This window comes from Rhododendron vialii, chromosome 1a, assembly GCF_030253575.1.
Source record: "Rhododendron vialii isolate Sample 1 chromosome 1a, ASM3025357v1".
In the NCBI taxonomy this organism is placed as follows: domain Eukaryota; kingdom Viridiplantae; phylum Streptophyta; class Magnoliopsida; order Ericales; family Ericaceae; genus Rhododendron; species Rhododendron vialii.
Window position 1 is genome coordinate 12,848,663 of NC_080557.1, and position 25,585 is coordinate 12,874,247.

Genomic DNA, 25,585 nt, shown 5'->3' on the forward strand with positions numbered 1-25,585 from the left:
TTTGGAATACCGGCTTTTTGGGCTTTATCTTGGATGTTTTAAAAAATATTTGGTTAAAAGTCATAATTTTTTACATTTTTGATTCCTCTCATCGAGACAAATAAAAAATCCATAAAAGTTTGTCGCAAAACAAACAAATGCGAAAAAAAAAATTGAATAAGGACAACAAAAAAAAAGCCCAAAAATCCCTTAGCAATACCAAACCAACCAAACCAAGCCTTGTGTTCCGATCAATTGGGGTCGGTTGCATGAGTCATGTTTTCCCATTGAGCTCTATCCAAGACTACTTTTTCACTAAGATTTAGTAAGCCCAAGTGCTTTCGTATAAATATGTCTTAATATTTTTAGGTCAAATCTTAAGAAAAAAATGTTTGTACTTTGTACGTACTCTGACTAATTCATAATCTATTGGAACAGGGGCTCTCTGAACTTCAGCATGTTGTTTCTATTGTTGTTCCAGCAGGGGATGAGGAGGTTTCTATTTGGTTCCCGTACTATGATGGTAGAGGGCCAAATATATATTTTGTGGTGCTGCCTTCTCCTTATGTGAAACAAAAAATGTTGGGTTGGATTCTACACGTATTAGTATCCTGGGCTCCCCGAGAAGCATCTCACCTATTCCCCAAATTATATATTCAAGAGGTGATCTGCAATAAAATCAAAAGCAAAGATTATGGCATTTTTTCGACGTTTGCACCGGTGTAGATAATTTGTGGCTTATGTATATACCACAGGGTAGAGTTCGGCAACGGACACGAAATACGATAACACGATACGAATCGGACACGAAGTTAGCGGGTTAGGGTTGAATATTTCTGACACGAAACACGAATTCTAAATGGGTCGGGTTCGGATTGAACACGCGAGACACGAAATTGAGACATCCAACACGGTTACTAATTTGTATCACCCATTAACATGAACATATATATAAGAGGGCCCTAATGCCACGACACAATTGTTCCAGTTGCCCCTTTTACCCTCAAATCAAAGACTCTCTCTCTCTCTCTCTCTCTCTCTCTCTCTCTCTCTCTCTCTCTCTCTCTCTCTCTCTCTCTCTCTCTCTTCCATGGCCCGCTAGGATGCTCCGAGTTCAATTCAAATCTTACCAGGCCAATATAATAGTACTTTCCTTCACAACTGAAATCATAATGAAGGACCGAAACAAGCCGTGGAATTTACCACCTCACTCCCTCGCTGCACCAATGTCCACACATGAATCAAGATGTGCAGCCAATGCCCAAGCATCAATAATTCAATACAATACAAATAACAAAACACCAATGTCAAAATTTGACTGGCGTCCCAAAGGAGGAGCAGTACAGGAAAGCAGAGGAACTTCAGAAAACTATCATAGCAGGCACTAAGTTAGGCGTTAAGTATGATGATGCTGGTGTATTGAGAATGAAAAAGATGATTGAACAGGAAGCTAAGTGTTAGGATCGACACACACACGCACACGATTTAAGAGTATAAACAATAAAGAATCAACACAGAGATATACGTGGTTCCCCAAAACCAGGTACGTCCACAGGAGCAAGAGCGGCTGCTGTCCTTTATTATCACAGTATGAATTAGGGTTTACAACATAGAGTATTTATATTGACTCTATTCTAACCCTAATCTGGTATTTGGTCTGTATCCCAAAAATACCCCTGTACGAACCCTACCGTACAACGCCCCCCGCACCCCCCAATAACATATGAGACATAGTTCTAACAATCTCCACCTTGGCGAATTCACTCTCGCCCCTTCAGAAGATAACCATCACTATCCAGTAAGTTTGGGGGATGCCTCCCTTTTCCTAGCACTGGGAGACATTAACCAAGCCAAGCAATGCTCGAACTTGTCTGCAGTAACCGTCTTTGTCAACATATCAGCTGCATTTTCAGAAGTGTGCACCTTTTCCAGTATCAAATCTCCAGCATCAATCAACTCTCTCACCTTGCGAAACCTCACGTCGATATGCTTAGTTCGAGCATGATACACCTGATGCTTTGCCAAATAAATGGCACTCTGACTGTAACAATGCAACTAAACTCCACCTTGATCTATGTCAAGCTCCTTAACAAACCCTTTCAGCCACAATGCTTCCTTGGCTGCCTCAGTCACCGCCATATACTCAGACTCAGTAGTGGATAAAGCTACCAGAGGTTGTACCATGGATCTCCAACAAATAGGCCCACCCACAAGTGTAAACACATAACCAGTTGTAGACCTTCTATCATCCAAACCCCAAGCATAATCCACATCCACATACCCAACAACTGAAATCTGACCCCATTGCCTACCAAACATAATCCCGCAATCTGATCGAAGTACCTTTCAAGTATCTGAACATCCACTTGACTGCCTTCCAATGCTCTTTGCCTAGTTTGGCCATGAACTTACTAACTGTGCTAACTGCATGTGCCAAATCAGGCCTCGTACAAACCATTGCATACATTAAGCAACCCACTGCACTTGCATAAGGCACCCTTGACATATCCTCAATTTCTTCATCTGACACCGGACACTAAGCTGAAGATAATCTAAAATGACTTGCCAATGGAGTGTTGACCAGTTTGACATTATTCATACTAAACCTCTCCAACACTTTCACCACATAATTCTTTTGAGATAACCATAACTTACCAGCTGACCTATCTCTGCGAATCTCCATCCCAAGTATCTTCCTAGCCACTCCTAAATCCTTCATGTCAAACTCTTTACCCAATAAAGATTTCAACCTGTTTACCTCAACCATACTCTTTGCAGCAATCAGCATATCATCCACAAAAAGAAGCAAGAAAATATAGGAACCATCATCAAGACTCTTAACATAAACGCAACAATCATACTCACAGCGTGTGTACCCAATCCGTATCATGAAAGAGTCAAACCTCTTGTACCATTGTCTTGGAGATTGTTTCAGCCCATAAAGGGATTTCTTCAACTTACAAACAAGATGCTCAGTCTTTGGCTGCTTGAACCCCTCAGGCTGTTCCATGTATATGACTTCCTCCAAATCACCATGGAGGAATGCCGTTTTCACATCCATCTGCTCTAACTCTAGATCATAGCTAGCAACCAATGCCAATATAATCCTGATTGACGTATGCCTCAGCACTGAAGAAAAGACCTCATCAAAATCAATCCCCTTCCTCTGTGAATATCCCTTTGCCACTAACCGAGCCTTGAACTTTTTCCTCTCCTTTTCTGTTGCTGCCTCTTTCCGCTTGTATACCCACTTACAACACACTGGCTTCTTTTCCTTGGGCAGTTCTTTCAACTCCCAAGTCTTATTCTTATGCAAAGACTCCATTTCCTCTACCATGGCTTCCATCTATTGGTCCCTTTCAGAACTCGTAATAGCATCCTGAAAAGTAGATGGATCCCCACTAGTAGTAGTCAATGTATAAGAAACCAAGTCATCAAACCCATACCTCACTGGTGGCTTGATAGTGCGTTTGGTTCTCCCAGCAGCAAAGCTAGCAGCCAAGCTTTGCTGCTGCTCCTGCTGTTGCTATTGATCAAGCTGTTCATCTGGCTAAGTATCACCTATATCAAAACTCTCCAGCTCAATCTGTATGCCCTATTGTTTGCTGTTCACTTCCTCTGACTCAGAATTTTGAACCCTCTGATGTGCCTTGATCATAGAGTCCTCATCAAATACCACATCCCTACTGATCACCACCTTCTTTGTCTTTGAATCCCAAAGCTTGTACCCTTTGACCCATTTCTCATGACCAAGAAAGATACATTGTCTAGACTTCGCATCAAGCTTTGACCTCTCATTACTGGGAACATGAACATAGGTCGGACACCCAAAAATTCTCAACCCTGAGTAGTCAACCTCTTTCTCTATCCACATCTCCTCAGCTACCTTCCCATCGAAAGCAGCACTCGGTGAAGTGTTTATAACAAAGCATGCCATACTCAATGCTTTTGCCCAAAAAAACTTCGGAAGTCCCGCATTCAATCTCAAACACCGTGCCCTTTCTGCAATGGTTCTGTTCATTCTTTCTACCACCCCATTCTGCTGTGGTGTCTTCCAAACTGTAAAGTGTCGCTAAATTCCATGTTCCTCACAAAACTTCAAAAAATGCCCATTCTGAAATTCTTTCCCATTATCTGTCATGAGGCACTTAATCTTTTTCCCTATCTGATTTTTCACTTCAGCTTTCCACACTTTGAACTTAGCAAAGACTTCAGACTTGTGCTTCATAAAGTACACCCAAACTTTCCTTGAAAAATCATCAATAAAGATCAAACAATACAGAGATCCTCCTTTCGAAGCTACCCTCACTGGCCCCCAAACATCTGAATGAACGTAGTCAAAAATTCCCTTCGTTCTGTGAGTTGCATTCCTAAACTGCACCTTACACTGTTTTTCCAGAACACAAAACTTGCAGAAATCTAATTTACACGATGTAACCCCTTTCAGCAGATTCCTCTTATGCAGCTTTAACATCCCACGCTCTCCCATATGTCCCAACCGCATATGCCAAAGCATAGTATCATCGGTATCGTCTGTTGTAGTGGCAGCAGCTCCACCTACAACTGTACTCCCTACCAACTTGTAAATATTACCAGGAACTTTACAAGCCTTCATCATCACCATAGCACCCTTCGTTACCTTCATGACTCCACTCTCTGTTTTATACCCACAGCCATTGGAGTCTAAGGTTCCCAACGAAATTAAATTCTTTCTCAATTTTGGAACATGTCTAACATCCCCCAAAGTCCTCACAACACCATCATACATTCTGATTTTAATTGTGCCTATTCCTATGACTTTACACGATGCATCGTTACCCATAAGAACATTACCACAATCCACTGACCTATATGTGTTGAACTATTCCTTGATAGGAGATATGTGAAAAGAACATGCTGAATCCATAATCCACGAATCTGCCATGTGATCTGAACTTGCTGAGACCGAAAGCATATCACTAGGGCTGTAAACGAGCCGAACCGAGCCGAACCTGGTGATATTCGGGATCAGTTCGTTAAGGTGCAGGTAAGGCTCGAATTCGGCTCGAGCTCGAATCGAGCCTGCACAAAAGAGTTCGAGTTCGGCTCGTTGGAATTTTTCAAAGCTCGGATTCGGCTCGTTAGGCTTAAACGAGCCGAATCCAAGCTCGAATACAGCTCTTTTTTCGAATACAGTTCAGGCTCGAATTCAGGCTCGTGAGATTTTTTTTTCCCATTTTCAAATCACAATTCACGCATATATGACAAAAAATTGGGAAAAAAAACAATAAAATCATGACAAATATTATCAATAAAATAACCAAACTTAAAAAAGAAAAACAACCACAAGAATACAACCAAAAATCAACTAGTCTCCAACAAAAGCATCCCAGAAAAGACTACATCAGAGATTTAGAATACATTGTCCAACAAGCAAAATACAAAAATAACAAGTGCTTGTAATCCAATTGCAAGTAAAAAAGCACTCAAAAGGTGGTTCCCATCCACAAGTACCAAAATATATACCCATCCAAAAAGAAGCATAATATGTTCCCATCCAAAAAGAAGCAAAATAGGTGTTATAAGGTTAGATATTTCAGCTTTTCCTAGGCCCTGCATTTCCTATCACCTGCATTAATTTTCAACCTGTGACATTAGACATGATATACATGTTTAGACAATTTAATTATAATCAACACCATAATCACTTTAAAAAAATAAGGATGAAATTGACCTCATAAAGGTATCGACTAAGGAAGTATAATCTCCTGAATTGTTGGCTCCTCAGTCTATATAAAACAAATAAATGGTTAGCAACTTCTCTTATCAATATCTTAAAAATGATAACTACAGCATTTCATATTGTAGCTAGTTCTTGCAATAATTAAATGATAGTTAAATAATTTTTTTACTTACTTCTGATCGCTTTTTGAGTCCATGTTGTGCACGTACAAAGTCAGCTCCACAAAGTAACATCTCAACCATTTCAGTTGCTAATGATGAGCGGTATGGATCAATCACCCTACCTCCAGCACTAAATGTGGATTCTGAAGCCACAGAGGTAATAGGAATTGATAATATGTCAGCTGCCATCCTATACAATATGCGAAACTTCAAATTGTTTGCTTTCCACCACTCTAATGCATCAAAATGGGAATCTGAGTTTTCATCACAAATGTAGACACCTTCTTCCAAATAAATGTCCAATTCGGATTTCACAGGTTGAATGATGTCCGCTTTTCTAACAAAAGACTCAAACTTGGATCTTCCACCACCCATTTTTTTAATCCCCCCTGAAACAACACTAGAAGAACAAACTTCTTTAGCACTTTGCTGTGAATTTTGCTCAATGTTGACAAGAGAATACGCAGCAACATACTCCTTATAAAGCTCATGAAGAGACTGAAGCACTATAGAACTATTTCTCGCAGCTTCTAACTCCGTGTATATCTCGGGGAAACAACAGTCAATAAGCGTCATTTTGTATCTTGGATCCAACACAGCCCCCAAGGCCATCAATAGATTACACTCACCCCAATACTTGTCAAACTTTATCTTCATCTTCAAAGCCATCGCTTTCATGTACTCCTTTTCGTTGTCCGAATTTTTATCAATTACTTCTTTCATTCACCAAACCTCGATGAGGAACAAATTAGAAGTTGGATACTCAGTCCCCGATATAATATTGGTGACATCATTAAAAATTGACAAATATTCACACACACATTCAACTTTCTCCCAATCCTCAACACTGGGCACATAAACGAAACCAACATCTCTTGCCTTGTACATAGGGAAGACATTTTTGAATGCCAACGCAGCAGACAACATCATGTACGTAGAATTCCATCTCGTAGAACAATCTAATATCAACTTCTTCAAAGGTAATTGCAAATTCTTAACAATCTCACCAAATTGAATAAGCCGTGCTTCAGATGCAGCCAAGTACTTCACACCTTCCCTAACACGATCAGTAATGCCTTTTATTTCCCCAAGCCCGTCCTGCACCATGATATTCACTATATGTGCACAACAACGCACATGAAAATTTTGACCCTCAAAAAGCATCTTCTTGTTCAATAACTCAAAGGTCGCTTTCAAATTTTTCAAAGCAACATCGTTGTATGATGCATTGTCTACTGTAATACTAGACACCTTATCCTCAAGGCCCCAATCAACTAGACACTTATAAAGAGCATCGGCAATGATAACACCCGTGTGTGGAGGTGGTACATTGCAAAAGTTAAGCACACGCTTTTGCAGCTTCCAAGTTTCATCTACAAAGTGACCAGTCACAACCATATATTGAATTTTTTGGGTTGTCGACTTCCATAAGTCCGTCGTGATACCAATTCTATGAACACTCCTAAACAATGTTTTCAACTTCTTCTTATGTTGGGTATAAGTTGAGATGCAATCACCTTTTGCGGTGGCACGACTTATCTTCTGCCAATATGGAGTGGCTGCCCTCATGAATTTGTTGAACAAGACATGCTCCATTTTGTTAAATGGATACTCGTGATAAAGTATCATTTGTGCAGCTGCTTCCCTTACCTTTGCATGGTCATATTTAAATGTGGTGAGACTCATTCCGCTATCGGATCTTATAGTGTCAAATGATAGTGTCCTTTGCCTTTTCTCTTGTCCAATTGTAACTCGACGTAGTAGGCAGTTACGCATGTGCCTATTAAGATGACTAGTAACACCCGATTTATGAATGGTAGACTTGGTTTTACATGACTTACATTGATACTTCTTGGTTCCATCGGGAAGCGACACTTCTTCGAAATCCTTCCAAACCTCTGATGTTCATTTCCTACTCTTCTTTTCGAATGGGTTATTCTCTTCTTCATGAACCTCCTCATCTGGAGGATTGCCCTCCACAGGAATCGCATTGTTTGCATTATCTGCATCTTCATTAAGATTCTCCATGACTGGACTAGTAGATGATTCTTCAAACGAACTAAATGCCACACCAGAATCTCCTTCTAGTGAAGTAGGATAAATTTGTCCATTTGACATATCTGAAGGGGGGGGAAAAAAATAGTAATATGACCAAAAGGAGATTGTAAGTAAATAGATTATCAATCATTTGCACCAGATTCCCCGTTTCAACCATACAACTGGTGTCACCATAATCACAAGTTCACACAATAGAGCCCTGGAAAAACTATAAGCACTTGGACATGGGGGAATATTGAATTATCAGAAGCGTTCTCTTTTTAGTACATACATGAGCATAGGTTACTAGGTGTAGAAATCAAGTAGGCTGATCTTATTGCTAGAAGGATACAATGAATAAAGTGGATAGTCCTTCCCCTCCTGGCACAATCTTATTACTTCTCCCCTTCATTTCCGGAAGTTGAAATCAAAGGAACAGACTAATACGGTACCGAACCATATCTAAATTTAGGGATACTTACAACTTATGTATGAAAAAGTTGGCTGAACAAAAGTACACTTTAACAGAAATACTTCAGTACTCGGACCTATATGTGTTAGTCTGTTCCTTTGATTTCAACTAGCATGTAATACTTCAGTTTTGGGGCCCAAAACCTAGTTATATGTATAGTTATACTTCTATATGTATAACTAGGTTTTACGTATAGAAGTACATTAGTAATAAAATTGACGAGGAAATGAAGATGTTCATGGAGCAAAATAAGACTTAAAGACAATCATTCGATTTTATTACTAACGTAATGCACATTAGCAATAAAATGGCGGGATATTCTTTTGATTTACTAACAACTGAAAAAATAATGGACATGAGATGAAGACAGGAGGAGGACTTACTAACCATAGTAGAGTGATCAATGAGAGAACAAATAGCTCCCGATCCCCTTCACTAGAATAGACCCTGTTTCGGACATAAGCATCGAGATACCATACAATATCATGAATTAGTTCTAACAGTTGTCCAATACAGGTACAAAAATGTACATACAGAATCAAATAACCACCCATGAACAGAAATCAAGACACCCTAAAAACACAGATACAAACCCTTCTCAAATTCTCCTTAAAAAAATCGATCAAAAAGAATACCTGGTACGAGAAAGAGAAAGAGAGACAACGTTGAGGAGGTGGTGGAGAGAGGCGGTGGAAGAGGCGGGAAGAGGCTGTGGTCCTGTGTAGCAAGTAGAGACAAGTGATGTAGAAGAGCGGCGGTGAAAGCAGTGGGTGGGTAAGAAACCCTAATGTTTTTAAAGAGGACTCATCATTTGTATCGATGAGTAAAAAAAGTAAAAATTAATATATATATATATATATATATATATATATATATATATATAACCGGCTAAATATTGACGGAACGAACGTACGAGTACTGTAAAATTAAAAATTAAATTATACATACACCCTTAAAATATATAATATTTATAGATAAACCCCCAAAGTATTATTAATTACATTTTGACCCCAAGCTCGCGAGCCTAACCGAGCTGAATACTATTAGGCTTAGGTTCGGCTCATTTATGGAACGAGCCTAAAATTGAGGTTCAAGTTCAGTTCATTTAATAGACGAGTCGAACTCGAACGAGCTTTTACCGAGCCGAGCCTCGAACTGTTCGCGAACGGCTCAGTTCGTTTACAGCCCTACATATCACCATCATCTGACTCCTGCTCCACAACGTTTGCAGAAGTTGATCCATCTTTCCTCTCCCTTGTCTTTCCCTTCTTCTTCTAGTCAGTTCCCTTACTCTTCTGCGGACAGTCTTTCTTCATGGGCCCCGGTTCATGACACCTATAACACTTGAACTCAAACATGCCCTCGGACCTATTCTTTGACTGAGACCTCCCACGCCCCGAAACTGATTTACCCCTCTCATTCTTCCTGCCACGATCCCCATACCCTTTAACCACCAGACCTTCACCCTACAGCAATTCTGTTTGTTGCTTACGTTGATTATACGCCAGAAGGGCTGCAGTGACTTCCTCCAGTTCTAGGGTTTCTTTCCCCCAGAGTAAGGTTGTAACTAGGGTTTCAAGAGAAATCGGTAGTGAACACAGTAACATCAACCTCTTGGCCGGTCTTCCTCCTCAAACTTTACATCAATCCTTTGCATGTCACTCACAACTTAATTGAACGTGTTGATATGCTAAATTAGATCAGCAACCTCAGCCATCTTAAACCCAAACAGTTTCTGCTTTTGAAACAGTTTGTTCGTCAATGATTTTGACATATACCTGCTCTCCAGCTTAGTCTAGACCCCAGCCGGCGATTCATCACCCAACACGTGACACATAACTTCGTCTGCAAGACACAGATGAATCGTACTCACCGCCTTCATCTGGAGTTCTTCCCAATCGTCGTTAGACATGGCTTCTGGCTTCACCTTCAATCCCTTGTACAAGCCCTGCTGCACCGACAGATCCTTTACCCGCTATTGCCACAATCCAGAATTCGAAGTTCCATCGAACTTCGAAACAGACGAACTCGATGACATCGTTTTTCTATGTGATCTAAAACAACCTGTAGCTCTGATACCACTTGTTAGGATCGACACACACACGCACACGATTTACGAGTATAAACAATAAAGAATCAACACAGAGATATATGTGGTTCCCCAAACCGGATACGTCCACAGGAGCGAGAGCGGCTGCTGTTCTTTATTATCACAGTATGAATTAGGGTTTACAACATAGAGTATTTGTATTGACTCTATTCTAACCCTAATCTGGTATTTGGTCTGTATCCCAAAAATACCCCTGTACGAACCTTACCGTACAACGCCCCCCGCACCCCCCAATAACATATGAGCCATTGTTCTAACACTAAGGATCTTGAAATCATACTGAGAGACAATCCTTTCGCTCCTCTCCAAAGGAATAAGCACAAAAGGAACGAGCCCCGTTGTTCGGCATAGGTTCTCTTTAGCTTTCTAATGGGTTTGGGATCTAGGAGGTGGTGTGTGGGATGTTATAATATTTTGGTGAGCTAGTTGTGTGTGTGTGTGTGTGTGTGCTCGTGTGTTGCTGTCGATAGTGGTGTGAAGGCGACTGCTCTATTTTTTATGGCGGCGGTGATTAGGGTTGATTGGATTAGGATTTGGTTTTGATTCTTGGGCTGGGCTTACTATTTCAGTTATGGGCGTTTTGAGGCATTTAGGTGTTCAGGCTTTTGCCCCTAAGGTGTTTGGACCTTGGTCCTCTGTCTTCCAACCTTGGTTGGATCCCCTCCCCTTCCCCCAACTTGATGTACCCTTTGTCAAGTCTTCTTAATAAAATTTTGTTGCCTATCAAAAAAAAAATTTCGACTGGCGTTAAGAAACTTTGTCATCACGGTCACTTCCGTTCAGCAGTCCCTATACCCCCAATTTTGGATGGGCAACTAGAAACATCTCACCTTGGCCACTTCCGTTCGGCCGTCCCTAAACCCCCAAATCGCTAAGCGAAACCCAATCTTCTTGCTTCTTAGGTTTGCTGAAATCTGACCACGGACTGCCATAACGAGACCAAACAACCCTGTCTCCCCTCTAACGCCGCCAACGATATCAAAATCTCCCTAGAAGTAAGAACTCCAATTTTCATGTTTCATAAGCTTTCCAATCGACTTGGACGATTGGTCGTTGATGCGAAGGACTATTGTGGTTGAATTTGAAAAATAACCAGAAGAGAGAAGATGAGGCGTGGATCTCTGGAGAGAGAGAGAGAGAAGCAGACATAGTCCCGCTTTTCTTGCAAGGGTAAAAATGGTAAAATGTTATAATGCTTATGGCATTAGAAATATCTCTCGTGGCATTAGCAGCTGCCTATATATTTATATGATATATCTGTAATTCTATATAGAGTTGGGCAACAGATACGATAACACGACACGAACCGGACACGAAGTTAACGGGTTAGGGTTGAGCATTTCTGACATGAAACACGAAAATGACACGACTCGAGAAACACGAATTCTAAATGGGTCGGGTTTCGGTTGAGTGGTTTGTGACACGAACCCGATTGACATGACATGAACACGACCCGACATGACCTGTTACCCAAGTTTACCACAGGGTTACGCAAGATTGCAATTAGAAGGCGGTGATGAAGTGGAGATTCAAATAGATGAATATTCTGAAACACTGGTAAAGAACTGGGTGTGATTGATCTCATTTGGGAGGCTGATGAGATTGACAAGGGCAAGTGGTGTCAATTTAGCAATAGATTCCACTTTGAAAATAGGAGTATTTTGCTACACACTGAGATTTGAACTTCTCTTACTCCTGTTAACCCTCACTGGATTATGTTTTCCTTGGGTTTCATTATCAGTTTATCTCAAGTTCTAAACTCCTCTCTCTCTCTCTCTCTCTCTCTCTCTCTCTCTCTCTCTTTCAAGGATAGTATCTGCACAAGACTGCATATTTGGACAGATTAGAGCATGTACACCAGTTGGGAGAAAAATGCCGATGAACAGTATACAATATTTACTTTACCTATTCATTTTCTTCTCCCACACTGCACCAATCTTCCTACTTTACCTACCCATACTGCACACAAGTGCTGACAACCTAGTCACAGGGTGAGGGAGAGAGAGGAGAGAGAAACAATAGTATTTTACTTATACTTGTGCTACAGTACATCGCCAAAACTACCGAGCAAAAATTTCAAATGTATTTTACCTTTCTTTTTACCTAGTCTGTTGTACCCTAATTTTCTCACTTTGCATAGGTAAAGTACCTAAAATTGGGTGTTTAACTAGTCTTGTGTACATGCTCTTATGATTGTGATGACTAATTTTTATGTAGGGACAGATTATGTTCTGTTTCCTTTGGTTATTCGAGGATAATTTGTGGGATTCGGGCGGGTGCACTACATGGTACTTTTGAAATTTGGGCCATTGATTGTAACAGAGGAGATGAAGAAATGCAGGAAGATTGCTTTGGGAAGCCAAGAGTATGGGGCCCGCAGCGAGTACAGCAACTCCACTAGTAATTACGGTCTGCACACATCTGGGTTGAGTAGGGAAGACCAACAGACCTCTAGAGAAATGGAGAGATGAAGCAAGACAGTCGACATTTCGATGAAAGTTCGTAGTTGCTTGTTTGTGAATTTAATTGCAGAGTGGCATGCCTTGTGGTTTCTCCTTGTGTTTATAGACATTTCAATGTGAACTTCGTTTTGGTTGTTCATATTTGATTTGTTGAGAGTGTGGTTGAACTTGCTTGAGTTCAAATTGACAGTACGTTGGATTGGAACCTGGGTAAAGATAGAAAAATTACTCAAAGCTGCTTCTGGATTTATTTATTCCTGTGTCGCTTTTTATCGGGGATCCTAAATAATTGGGGCGTAAGGCTTGTTTGGTTTCAAGTAATTCTTTCTGGGTTTGATTTAAATCTAATTTATTGGTTCATTATTGTGACAAGTCTCAACATCGGAAGGTTGGACAGAGAATGTCGACGGAAGATCTACACCATATTTTTTGGATGAAATGTTGCGATTCAAATGAGTACATGGTGATTTTGTTCAAAAACTCAACCAATTGAAATGCCTGAAAGTAGAACTCTTGTTGAAAAAGGCAGATGGAGTAATAAATTCTTGAAAGCCACATATCGAAGTTGACAATTCCAATCAGCTAAACACCCTGTTTGGGTCATCTCTTACTATGTCCTTCGCCCCCTTTTTGATCCGAGTTTAGGAGCAATTGTGATTCAAACTCCTGGGGAAACAAGGATGGGGTGATGAAGAGGAAGAAGGCTCGCTTCAGATCTCGAGTTATGTGTTTTTAATAAACAGTCGCTACCGAATGATCAATGCAGCGGTTAGGCGTCCTTAGACGAAAGTGGTCTTTCAGGATTGGTCGTTGTGTGTCACCACCTCCTTACGTTGCCCGCTTGGAGTGGGGCTGTAACATTCTATGGACCCGCTGTAACTTCGAGATGGTGTTGTAGCTTGCTCTCTTACTCCTATGTCCACGTACAAAACAGGGGAATCAGTTGGTGCCCACTAGCCGATTTTCAGAACACATTCCGATGATTAAGTCGGTTGTCTAGAGAAGGAAAAAGTATGTAATCCTCAGATAGCTAGTGATGGTATAGCTTTCTAGGGTTTATGAAATGCATTTTACAAAGAAACTGTAGTTGTTCATCACGTAATTCCGTGCTGAGCATGTAAAAATGAAATTTGGCTTCTTCAGTTCTTCTTCTTTTTTCATTTTTTTTTTAATTCCACTACAAATTGGTGCACATAGCGATTTCTTGTATAATGTGTCAGGGTCAAAGATTTGTGAATTGGTTTAAACATGTCGAAGGCGAGCAATGTAAAAAAAATAGTAACTTATTGATGACATCAAAATTTCGTTCAGCAAGATGCAAGCTCACAGGTCATAAAAGAGAACAAAGTTAGTAGCCTGAGACACAACAAACAATTCGGATGTACTACTTTTAGTACCCAAAAAGAGCTCATCATCAAAACTTCATATACAGATATAACGAAGGTTTTGGTAGTGCTCATAAATTGTGCTTTTGAGGTATTATATATGAAATTTCTACTTAGAGTGGCTGAGTCAATATTCAAGAAAAGATGCAACTTTGCAATAACTTTGTGACGAATCATACGTAATTTCCCAGATGAAAATTAAATGCAAACTCTAAAGATTGTATCTCCTTTAATAGACAAAAGGATTGCGATTTTTGTTCAGAATCGGATATCCATCTTCGACTATTACATCAAGCGCGGTTGAAAATATGTTAATCAAGCTTAGCACAGTCCCATGATGCAATCCCCAATTTGAATCAATAGCACAAATAATTAAGAATGCTCTCTTGATCGAGGCATCTCCCACATGTAATCTTATCATATAGTGTACATATTATGTTTTTACTCAAGTGTTTAGGCATACAATAAAAGGCTATGAAAATAGCATATAGTGTACACCGACTTGTGTGGGATTTGGAAACGGGTCTCACAAATGATCTGACCGTTCAATTTGATTAAGATATTTCTTAAAAATCTTTGTAAAAAATACTCTCTTGGTCAAATCTCGATAGGGATTTGATCAATTTGTTCACTTTGCGATCTTTGAAAATTGAAGAAATTAATCAAGCCATAATTGATATCCAACTGAACTTTTTTTTTTCAAGAACTCTTTAAAAATATTATAAACAATACTCCATAATTGACTTTTATTATTTGTACGATACCCTGAGGTGGATTCTTAAAAAAAAAAAAAAAACAAGTGTACATTTGGTGGCTGACATGTATAAAGGCCTTCCACGAAAATTCTTGGCAAATCAAACATCAAAAAGTAAGTAAAGCAAAAAACAAAAAAATCAAACATCAAAAAGGGTACAATAATTCAAATGTGCCTTTATTCTACGAGGAAGTCTGTCCACTCAGACTTTATCATTAGTTTTCTTCACACTTTCCTCTTTTTACTTGGTTATTATTACTTGCCTGGAACTTCCCAAGCTGGAGAGAGACCCGTTTTTCACTCCAATTCCGAACGACCATTTTCATTTTTCTCCATTGTTTATGCACGAGATCAAACAATCTTCACTTCCTTCTTCATCTCTGTCTATTGGGATTTTAAAAAATTCAGCCATCACTCCATGTGCACTCTCTCTCTCTCTCTCTCTGGTCCATCTTTGTCAGAGTCCCTCGATTTATTGTTTTCTAATATCGCTTCTATAAACCGTGTTTTTATTTTGCAGATGATGATAGATATGAGGCGAAACTCTTGAATTGGTTCTATAAACATTGGGAACGAACTCCCTAATCTTTTGTGGGAGAACTTCGTAATCTTTTGGTTAGTATCTTGAGAGTATATATATGGTACTCACCACTCATATTTTTTGGAGGATGATACGCAATTTTTTTTGTTCATGGTATGCATATTTTTCGTTTATGGTAGCAAATTCTAGCCTTGTTAATTATGCATTTGTATAGCATTACTTATGCATTCTTTTTAGGAAGTTACGAATGGGTTGTACGGAAATTTCACTACTGGCTTTGGTATTTATTTTGGTCATAATCTTGTCTCTTGGTGCATGTGTTAAGAAACAGCCCACAGTGGCTCGATCACTCACTGAACCCGAATATGGCTGGAGTTATGGCTCACAAAGCCACATACTTGGTTTGGATTTACTTTCTGAAATTCATGTTCCTGTGACTCCTCGTGTTCTATGGTGTGATAACTGTTCAGCCATTTCTGGGCTTCTAATCTTGTCTTTCATGCTGGAACCAAAACTCTCGAAATTGACTATCATTCTACTATAGAACAAGTGCTTGCAAACAAAATTGTTGGTGCTCATAGTGGCCAACTCATCAAATGCCAGTTATATATGGTATATATTGGGATTCTTTCTCTGCGGTAATCATCGAACATAATCAATGGAAAAGTAAACAATTTCATCAATTGTTACTCTAGTTAGAATTTTGTCAGGCTGAAGTTCACAAAATCTTGATTCATCTTTATGCAGTGTGGATCTATAAAATAAATAAAAAAATATCTTTGCGTCGTGTGCATAAATATGGATGTCTCACGGGCAAAAGGATGTTCTTCCTCTTCCATAACCATGCCACCGCAATGGGTATACGACGTCTTCATGAGTTTCAGAGGTGCTGATACTCGTAAAAACTTTACCAGCCATCTATTTGCTGCTTTAGAGGACAACGGTATTCGCACATTCAGGGATGACAAAGAGCTCGAAAGAGGAGAATTTATTAGTGATGGACTACTAAAAGCTATTGAGGGTTCCAGAATGTCTTTAATTGTGTTCTCAAAAGACTATGCTGGGTCGAGGTGGTGCCTTGATGAACTTGTGAGGATCATGGTTTGCAGGGAGACTTTGAAACACATTGTTGTGCCCATCTTTTATGATGTTGTTCCATCTGACGTGCGGAATCAGACGGGGGATCTTCAAGAGGCATTTGCCAAGCATGAAAAGCGTTTTAGAGAGGGATCGGATGGCAAGGTGGAAAAGTGGAGGGCAGCTCTTAAGGAAGCTGCCAATTTGTCAGGTCGGCACTTGCTCAATGAGGCCAACGGGTATTGTCCTCAACCCTTCTGATATTTACAAGAAAATGACCATAAAACAGCACAAGTACACACTAATCCACATATTTGGAGGTGAGGGTGGAATTTTCATCCTGTTGGAAGGCTTGTTAATCTTAAGAAGTACTTAGTTGACCACAATTTTATATAAGTCAAATTTCAAATGCCGCGGGACAAATTTCAAACTTCGCAATTATTTGACATTTGTACTTGCCTCAGATCATAACAAGAGAAGGCCTTATTATGCATGACTTTAAATATGCCTAGAGAAGAACTTTGAAATAGGAGTAAGATTTTTTGACTGATTTCAAAATCACTCTTCTGCTTGCTACAAGCTTACAACTAGTTTTTATTTTGAGTTTCTAGGCTAGATATCCTCAATTGAGACTAATTTTTTGGCCAAAATTAGCATGATTCATCCCATAGTCATGGCTAATTCTAGATTTAATGAGTGATTATTCTTGTTTTTTTTTATGTGAATTGATGCACAAAATGGCAGAGATGAAGCAGAGTTAATTAAAATGATCATTAAAGATGTTAGAGAAAAAGTAAATCCAATACATCTAAATGTTCCAGACCGCCAAGTTGGACTAGACCATCGTGTTGCAGAGCTCAATGTATTGCTGAACATGGAATTCAACTTTGTTCGCATTGTTGGCATATGGGGCATGGGTGGAATTGGCAAGACTACAATTGCAAAAAGGCTGTATAATATCATCCAACACAAGTTTGAACGTAGCGGTTTTCTTGCGGATGTCAGAGAAACTTCGCAGCGACCGAATGGTCTGGTTGAGTTACAAAAGAAACTTCTTTTGGCTATATTAAAAAGAAGTCATGAAGTAAGTAATTCTCATGAAGGCATCGAGGTTATAAAGAAGATAGCTTTCGGTCGAAAAAAGGTTCTTCTTGTTCTGGATGATGTGGATAATGTCCAACAATTGAAGGCTCTAGCCATAGATCGAGATTCCTTCGCTCCTGGAAGCAGAATCATCATAACAACAAGAGATAAGTCTTCGCTAAAAATCCTTGAATTGGGTGAGAATGAGATATATGGGCCAGAGAAATTGGACAAGAACGAATCGCTTGAGCTCTTCAGTTGGCATGCCTTCAAGGAAGATCATCCTCCAGAAGACCATTTGAACCTTTCACACCAAATTGTGCTTTATGCTGGAGGGCTTCCATTAGCTCTTGAAGTTTTGGGTTCTTATTTCAGAGGCGAGAGCATACCTCAATGGGAAAGTGCAATAGCAAAATTAAGAAAAATTCCTGCTGATGATGTTCTTGGAAAACTTAAGATAAGTTATGATTCACTTAGCGAGCAATTGAAGAAGTTGTTCCTCGATACGGCATGTTTTTTTGTTGGAATAGGTCGAGATTTTACTGTAAAAATATTGGAAGGCTACGATATTTTTGTAGACAATGAGATTCGAAAACTAGCCGACCGGTGTCTCATAAAATACGACTGTCATGACCAAATTGTGATGCACGATATGATACGAGACATGGGCAGAGAAATCGTCAGGCAAGAATCTCTTGATCTTGGGAAGCGTAGCCGATTGTGGTATCTTGATGATGTCCTTGAAGTTCTGAGAGATGGCACGGTGAGAGCTTTATGCATTGAGATTTTACTCCATTGTTGATGATTCATTACTACAATAATGCTACATGCACTTGTGCCCATTCTATATCTAATTTATTTGATATGAATATTCCTAGCTTTATATTTTGTTTTCTCACTAGGTACTTTTTTCTTCCCTCATTATGAATTGAGTTTTCATATCAGGGAACTGAAGCAGTAAATGGCCTCCTCCTAAACGCTACAGATGTCCAAGTGAATGCAAAGCCATTTGAAAAGATGGACAAATTGTGGTACTGTGAGCATGTCCTTGAGGTTTGGAGAGATGGCATGGTGAGGACCACACATCATGATCTTTTTATCAACTGTTTATGTTTAATTACTGTTGTCTGCAGTAATGCCACATATGCTTATGCACATTCTTAATTCCAAGTCTCAACTTACATAAATATTCCTGGCTTTATTTTATGGTTTCCAAGCAAAGGTGCTTTATTTCTCCTCGTTATGCAATGGGTTTTCTTATTAGGGAACTGAAGTTGTTGAAGGCCGCCTTCTAAACTTTATTGATCCAATAGATGTCCAAGTGAATGCTAAGGCATTTGAAAGGATGAACAACTTGTGGCTGCTTCATCTCGATTATGTTCTCCTAACTACTGGTTATGAACACATTTCTAGAAGGCTATTATGGCTAAGCTGGAAAGGCTTCCCTTTGAAATGTGTACCATGGAATTTTTCTATGGAGAAGCTAGTTGCGCTTGATTTGCGTTATAGCAGCTTGAAACAAGTTTGGAATAGAAACATGGTACATCCTTATGTCTTTCTCCATCCAACATCTATCGCACGGTATATTGTGTGGAAATTAACTTTCCTCGAATTCTTTTGGACAGATTCTGGGCAAGCTGAAGTTCCTTTACCTCAGTCACTGCCATTACCTAACCAGAACCCCTGACTTCTCTGGACTCTCCTCTCTTGAGGAGTTGTTGCTTAATGATTGCAAAAGTTTGGTGGAGGTTGACGAGTCTATTAGATGTCTGAACAATCTTGTTGTCTTGGATATGAAAAACTGTACAAAACTTCAGAAGCTTCCCTCTGGCATTTTGATGTTGAAATCTCTCAAACGTCTTGATCTCTCTGGCTGCTCCAAGCTTGGAAACTTAGCTGTGTTTAAAGGACCGCTATATAAATTATGGTGCTCATTCTTCTTGCCTTGGATGCCACCAAAGGCTGTGGATTCTATTGGGTTGTCACGCACCCTTGTCCAGGCCTCTAGTTGCTTAAAGGAATTAAATCTGGATGGCTGCCATTTGTCATATCTACCGGAGGAAATAGGGAATCTTATCTCATTGCAGACTCTGGCTCTTGCCGAAAACAATTTGAGTACCTTGCCAGATGGTATCTGTAACCTTACTTGCTTGAAGCGTTTGCATTTGGAAGAAAACAATGTGTCAAATCTGCCTAGTGGAATCGGGAGGTTGACCTCGTTAGAGAGTTTGTTTCTTTCCAGAAACAGTTTATGTACCCTACCGGATACCATTGGTAAGCTGTCTTGCTTGAAGGATTTGTTTGTGGGAAATAACAAGCTCTCGCATCTTCCTAGTGAAATTGGGGATTTGAACTCTTTGGAGGAGTTGGTACTTGAGGGTAATAATGGTTTCCGTGCCTTACCGGAAAGTATATGCAAACTTGTTTGCTTGCGGACAATGAATTTGTATGACTGCAACTTGTCTCATCTGCCTAGTGAAATTGATAGGTTGGTCTCATTAGAGGATTTGAGACTTGGAGGTAACAGATCAGTTACCATACCAGATAGTATCTGGCACCTTCCTTGCTTGAAGTACATCTGGTTGAATAATTGTGCAAAGCTCCGATCGCTTCCAAAGCTTCCAAGATGTCGTTTTGTGTTTGCAGAGCGTTGCCCATCATTAGAAAGCCTACCACTTGAATTGGATCAGCTTGGGGGATTAGGGGGGTTTGGGAACTATTCGGGACCCAATAAATTAGCTGAGAACAATTATTTAACTAGTCTCTTAAAACAACTCCCCAAGAGTAAGGTACACTCTTTCTCTCTCACGCATTGGAATATTTTTATAAGGGTGTTTTCCACTGACCAAAACAAGTAGTTATTTTTTAAGTAAGTATTTTTTGAATTAAAAATAATATATTATGAGAGAATGACATGTCTTGTAAAACGATAAATAAGTATTTAAAAGATAAAAAGTTTAGCGGAACGGGATTCCATAAGAAGGTAATATCATGGTTTTTGTAAAGTCATATGATCGGTATAATCCTTGATTTTTATTCATCTTCCAAGTGCCGTTGTAGTATCAGGTTGAGTTCCACTAAGGGATTTTTTGAATTTTTTTCGTTTGGTCTTTATTCAATTGTTTTTGTGTTTGTTTATTTTGTGACAAACTTTTGTAGATTATTGATTCGTCTTGACGAGGGAAATTGAAAAAGTAGTTTTTTTTTACTTTTACTCTAATATTTTTTGTAATACGGCTCTTTTGGCTTTACCTTGAATATTTTCAAAAATAATTGGAAAAATTCATTTTTTTTTTACTTCTATGATTTCTCTGGTCAAGACGAATCAATAATTCTTAAAATTTTGTCGCAAAATGAACAAACGTGAAAAAAATAGAATAAGGACAAAACAAAACAAAAAGTCAAAAAATCCCTTAGCGGTAACCAAACCAAACCAAACCGAGCCTTGTTTCCCAATCAATTGAGGCGGCTACATGAATCCTATTTTTTCATTGAGTTCTCTGTCTACATTGCTTAGATTAGTAAGCCCAAGTCCTTTCATATGTCTGAATATTTTTTTAAGTCAAATCTTGAGAAAAATATATTTGTACTCTTGACTAAATTCATGATCTATTGGAATAGGGGCTCTTTGAACTTGAGGAGGTTGTTGATATTCTTGTTCCAGCAGGGGAGGAGGAGCTTCGTATTTGGTTCCCGTACCATGATGGTAGAGGGCCAAATGTATCTTTTATGGTGCCGCCTTCTCCTTCAGTGAACCAGAAAATGTTGGGTTGGATTCTACGCTTCGTAGTCTGGGCTCCCCAAGAAACATCTGACCAAGACCAATCGGTAATACAATCGCTAGTGTTTGAAGATGTGATCTGCAATAAAATCCGACGTTGGAGTGGAAGATTCCATGCTGTAGTCAATCCCACCGATGTAGATCATGTGTGGCTTATTTATATACCACAGGGTTGCATGGAATTGCAATTAGAAGGCGGAGATGAAGTGGAGATCCAAATGTATCAAACTGGCGCTGATGGAAGGCAGATCCCAATAGATGTAACTCATCCCAACACGTTTGTAAAGATGTGGGCGATTGATCTGATTTACGAGGAGGCTGATGAGATTCACAAAGGCAACGACACCTGGTGTCAAGTGGTGTCAATTTAGTTGTAACAATATTCAACTTTTCAAAAAGAAAAATACTTGTACTAATTGTTAATTTATGTTTTCCTAGGGTTTCATTATCACTTTATCCCAAGTTCTAAACTATGTGCCTCTCTCTCTCTCTCTCTCTCTCTCTCTCTCTCTCTCTCTCTCTCTCTCTCTCTGCGACTCTCTCTGCATTTGCGATCGGCTCTATTGTCGTCACCAGCCGGTGGCCAAGAAAGGTCTTTCTCTCGCACTCTCATTCTCTCTCTCTCTCGTGTTCAAGCATAGTGGTTGCACGAGAGTGCATATTTGGACAGTTTCACTATCACTCTGAAGTTTGGTGCCGAGTTTCACTATCACTCCACGAGATTCATTCAAAAGCTAATCCTATATAAAATAAAATTAGAAAAAGAGATTAAAAAGTCAATAAACTAGAAACGCGTTCAAATGTGACGGTCAAAATTGGGCTTTTATTTATTTACTTTTTTTTTTTGTTGTCTTCAACTCTTGTATTGATCACTCATGATGCGTCCAGCATTTTTTGTTCACCTTTTAAAAATATTTTCCCTCTTTTGAGAAAAGAAAACTTCATATATAGGTCCACAAAATGTTGATAAACGTGTTGAATGAGTCAAGCCAGTGATTAGTTTAATTGTAATATGAAATCTCAATGTGTTCAAAAACAAATTTTATTTTGACTTGTATATCAAATAAGAAGATTTTAAATAAGATTTTAACAAGTCAAATACGGCCTCGAACTCGAATAACTTGATTCTTTAATCGGCCCTCATAAGTAATCGTGAATGGAAAATGCTATCATATGCCCAAAGGGTGCACGATTGTGCCACACACGGGCATGAATTTGATGCTTTTTCCAAGACAATGTCAAAAGTGTAGGACACGCGCAGTAGGGAGGTCCTGAGTGGTTAATGTATGAAGCAAAGTACAAAATTACCCCCATCAAGTTTGTCTGTCCCCATTACTCTCTCCCTCTCTCTCCTCCTTTGTATCTGGACCGTAGATTTATACTACCAGTACCACCATGAAAGAGGTAAATACAACCACAATGCATATGAATCCATTTGTTTTTACATCTCTAATTTCAATACCATGCAGAAAGAGGGGAGAAAGTAATGAATAAAAAAGGGAGTTGATTTTCACATTTTTTTTTATATCCACACATCATTTTTTGTCTTTAACAATAAAAATACATACACTTTTAACACTAGAAAAAAAAAAAAGGAGTGCGAGTATTGGGTATCAAGAAAGAGTGTGAAAACCGATTCTCAACAAATAAAAAAATCCTAAAATAAATGTACGTAAAAAATGGGCTTGTTATTTTAAGAGCTAACTTTTGTAGACGGATTTTAGTATCATCTGTTCTATCTCCTCTGCTTTTCTTTCCATCCTCTACTGATTGAACAATTTTTTTCCTTTGTCTTTTTGACATGAGACTTTGATGTGGTTGATTTTTTTTTCCCCTTTTGCCCTCAATCTGGGTTTGGTTCTTGTAATTCTTCACCTTGTTTAACAAATTCTGTGCAATTTCTTCACTTCTGAGCTGGCGATGGTGGGGGAAATTGAGAGAACACAACAAGGAGATGGCAGTGGGGAGATGGTGGTGCAGGGAGGAGAAGAGGCGGGGAAGTGGAGACAGGAGAATGAGAATTTTAGATTATCACTACCAACAATACCAAATTTTGGGCATGGAGAATGCGGATTTCACTCGGGTTTTCTGAACCCAGAAACAGTTCAAAACATAAAATCTGAATCCAGAAAGAAAGTTCAATTCTTTTTCTATTTTTGTAACCAAACACACAATCCAAAGGAGTTGTGAGTCTTGTGATCTGCATAATTATTCTTGCGATTTGGATAATTTGATCTTCATCCAAGTAGTTCCTATGGTTTGGAGATTTTACTTAGTGGAGAGTGGGTTTGATAGAGAGATGCTATGAGTACATCAAAACACTATATAGAACGTGTACAGAGCAATTTAGGACCCTTCTCGGGCCCCACGAAGATGATCAGAGCAGTTTATTTTGTTAAAAATATTTTGTTTTTGATTTTTTTTAAAAAAATCAGCTTCATCCGATAACTGTAAGGTGGATAATTTGATCTTCATCCGAGTAGTTGCTATGGTTTGGAGATTTTACTTAGTGTGAGTAGGTTTGATAGAGAGATGCTATGAGTACATCAAAACACTATATAGAACGTGTACAGAGCAATTTAGGACCCTTCTCGAGCCCCACGAAGATGATCAGAGCAGTTTATTTTGTTAAAAATATTTTGTTTTTGATTTTTTTTTTAAAAATCAGCTTCATCCGATAACTGTAAGGTGGATAATTTGATCTTCATCCGAGTAGTTCCTATGGTTTGGAGATTTTACTTAGTGTGAGTGGGTTTGATAGAGAGATGCTATGAGTACATCAAAACACTATATAGAGCGTGTACAGAGCAATTTAGGACCCTTCTCGGGCCCCACGAAGATGATCAGAGCAGTTTATTTTGTTAAAAATATTTTGTTTTTGATTTTTTTTTAAAAAATCAGCTTCATCCGATAACTGTAAGGTGTTTACAAAACATCAAACTTTGTTTTAAAATCCATGTCAACTTCTGAAGCGAAGTTTGTTGTTTTCTAAACGTTCTTACCGATATCGGATGGAATTATAATTTTTTACCACACCTAAACAACTCTTTTGAAAAACATTAGTACACGAGAGAGGATTATACATCTACAGAGAGGGAAAGAATGAACAAAGTGGAGACTCGGCCAAATATATATATATATATGAACAGCGAAAATCAATACCACCAAAAAAAGAAATAAAAATGCTTAAGGGCAAAAGGGGCATTAAATGAAGAAACAATAGCACAGTGGAGACTTTTTAAAAAACCTGTTGAAGGAAGGTACAGATTTTTCACATGGACGCTTGATATTTAAAGAACATGCATTTTGTTCATCCCAATGCTACGCCCAAATGGGCACAGTATAGCAAAACCGATCATCAAATCATAGGCTGTTAAGCAAATACAAATTAAAAACTACTTATGCTCAAGCTTTGGCTGTGGTTGGATACTGGAACACCATCATGACCAATAAGATCGATTCCGTGCGATTTTGTATATATTAATCCAATTCAGATAAATTTATATGACATTTAGCCAACTGTGTTTCTATCATTTATCCATTCAAACCTAATTATAATAGTGTTATTTTGGAGTACCCCCAAAATATCTTATTAGTTCGAAATATTTTTCTGTTTCAAAAATTTCAATTTGGGGTGTTTGTTAATGAAATCCAGTCCCCATCTCCATGAATATTTGGATAGCAATTGGTTTTCCAGCTGGTTTGGCTTTTACTTGGAGTAACAGCTAATACTTCCATATGAATGCAAAGAGGTGGTTTAAAAATAGAGATGGGCAGTACCTAATTCTTGACCAAGCAATATAAATATACTTCACTATATGGCATCTGCATTATATAAGTTACACAAGAACCATATTTTGAACAACAAAAGTCTGGCAACGGGCTTGTAACCCAACAATACTTTCTCACCTCTTCTATATGGAAAGTGAGGGTTCGATTTCCGCCAAGAGTGCGAGTGCTTGGTTTGGTGATTGATGCCCTTTGGGCTTGTTTCACTTGTATACTGCTTGGCGGTACCACC

At 39.0% G+C, this 25,585-nt stretch overlaps 2 protein-coding genes across 10 annotated transcripts in view; one reads left to right on the forward strand and one right to left on the reverse strand.

The window, feature by feature from the left end:
- The window catches only part of LOC131302365 (disease resistance protein RPV1-like), a 310,054-nt gene extending 288,020 nt beyond the window's left edge, over positions 1-22,034 (forward strand). For 2 of the 8 annotated variants that reach the window (XM_058328936.1, XM_058328944.1), the window contains 2 exons: positions 19,871-20,572; positions 21,405-22,034. In XM_058328936.1, coding sequence (XP_058184919.1) covers positions 19,871-20,572; positions 21,405-21,935 — 1,233 coding nt within the window. In that variant the 3' untranslated portion in view covers positions 21,936-22,034. Of the gene's footprint in view, positions 1-15,323; positions 16,940-17,444; positions 18,547-18,728; positions 18,855-19,047; positions 19,324-19,408; positions 20,573-21,404 lie in introns of those variants that run through there. The other 6 variants (XM_058328960.1, XM_058329028.1, XM_058328968.1 and 3 more) reach the window with 6 other exon arrangements.
- On the reverse strand, positions 5,325-7,041 carry LOC131302495 (zinc finger BED domain-containing protein RICESLEEPER 2-like). 2 transcript variants are annotated; one of them, XM_058329176.1, is made up of 4 exons: positions 6,338-7,041; positions 5,875-6,262; positions 5,693-5,747; positions 5,325-5,604 (listed from the first exon to the last, which is right to left on the reverse strand). In XM_058329176.1, exons 1-3 carry the CDS (start codon positions 6,583-6,585, stop codon positions 5,709-5,711), a joined length of 675 nt encoding a protein of 224 aa, XP_058185159.1. In that variant the 5' UTR covers positions 6,586-7,041; the 3' UTR covers positions 5,325-5,604; positions 5,693-5,708. The 2 variants fall into 2 exon arrangements, with proteins under 2 accessions (XP_058185159.1, XP_058185153.1); XM_058329170.1 differs by having other exon boundaries at positions 5,329-5,604; positions 5,875-7,041.
- Positions 22,035-25,585: the final 3,551 nt, after the last annotated feature.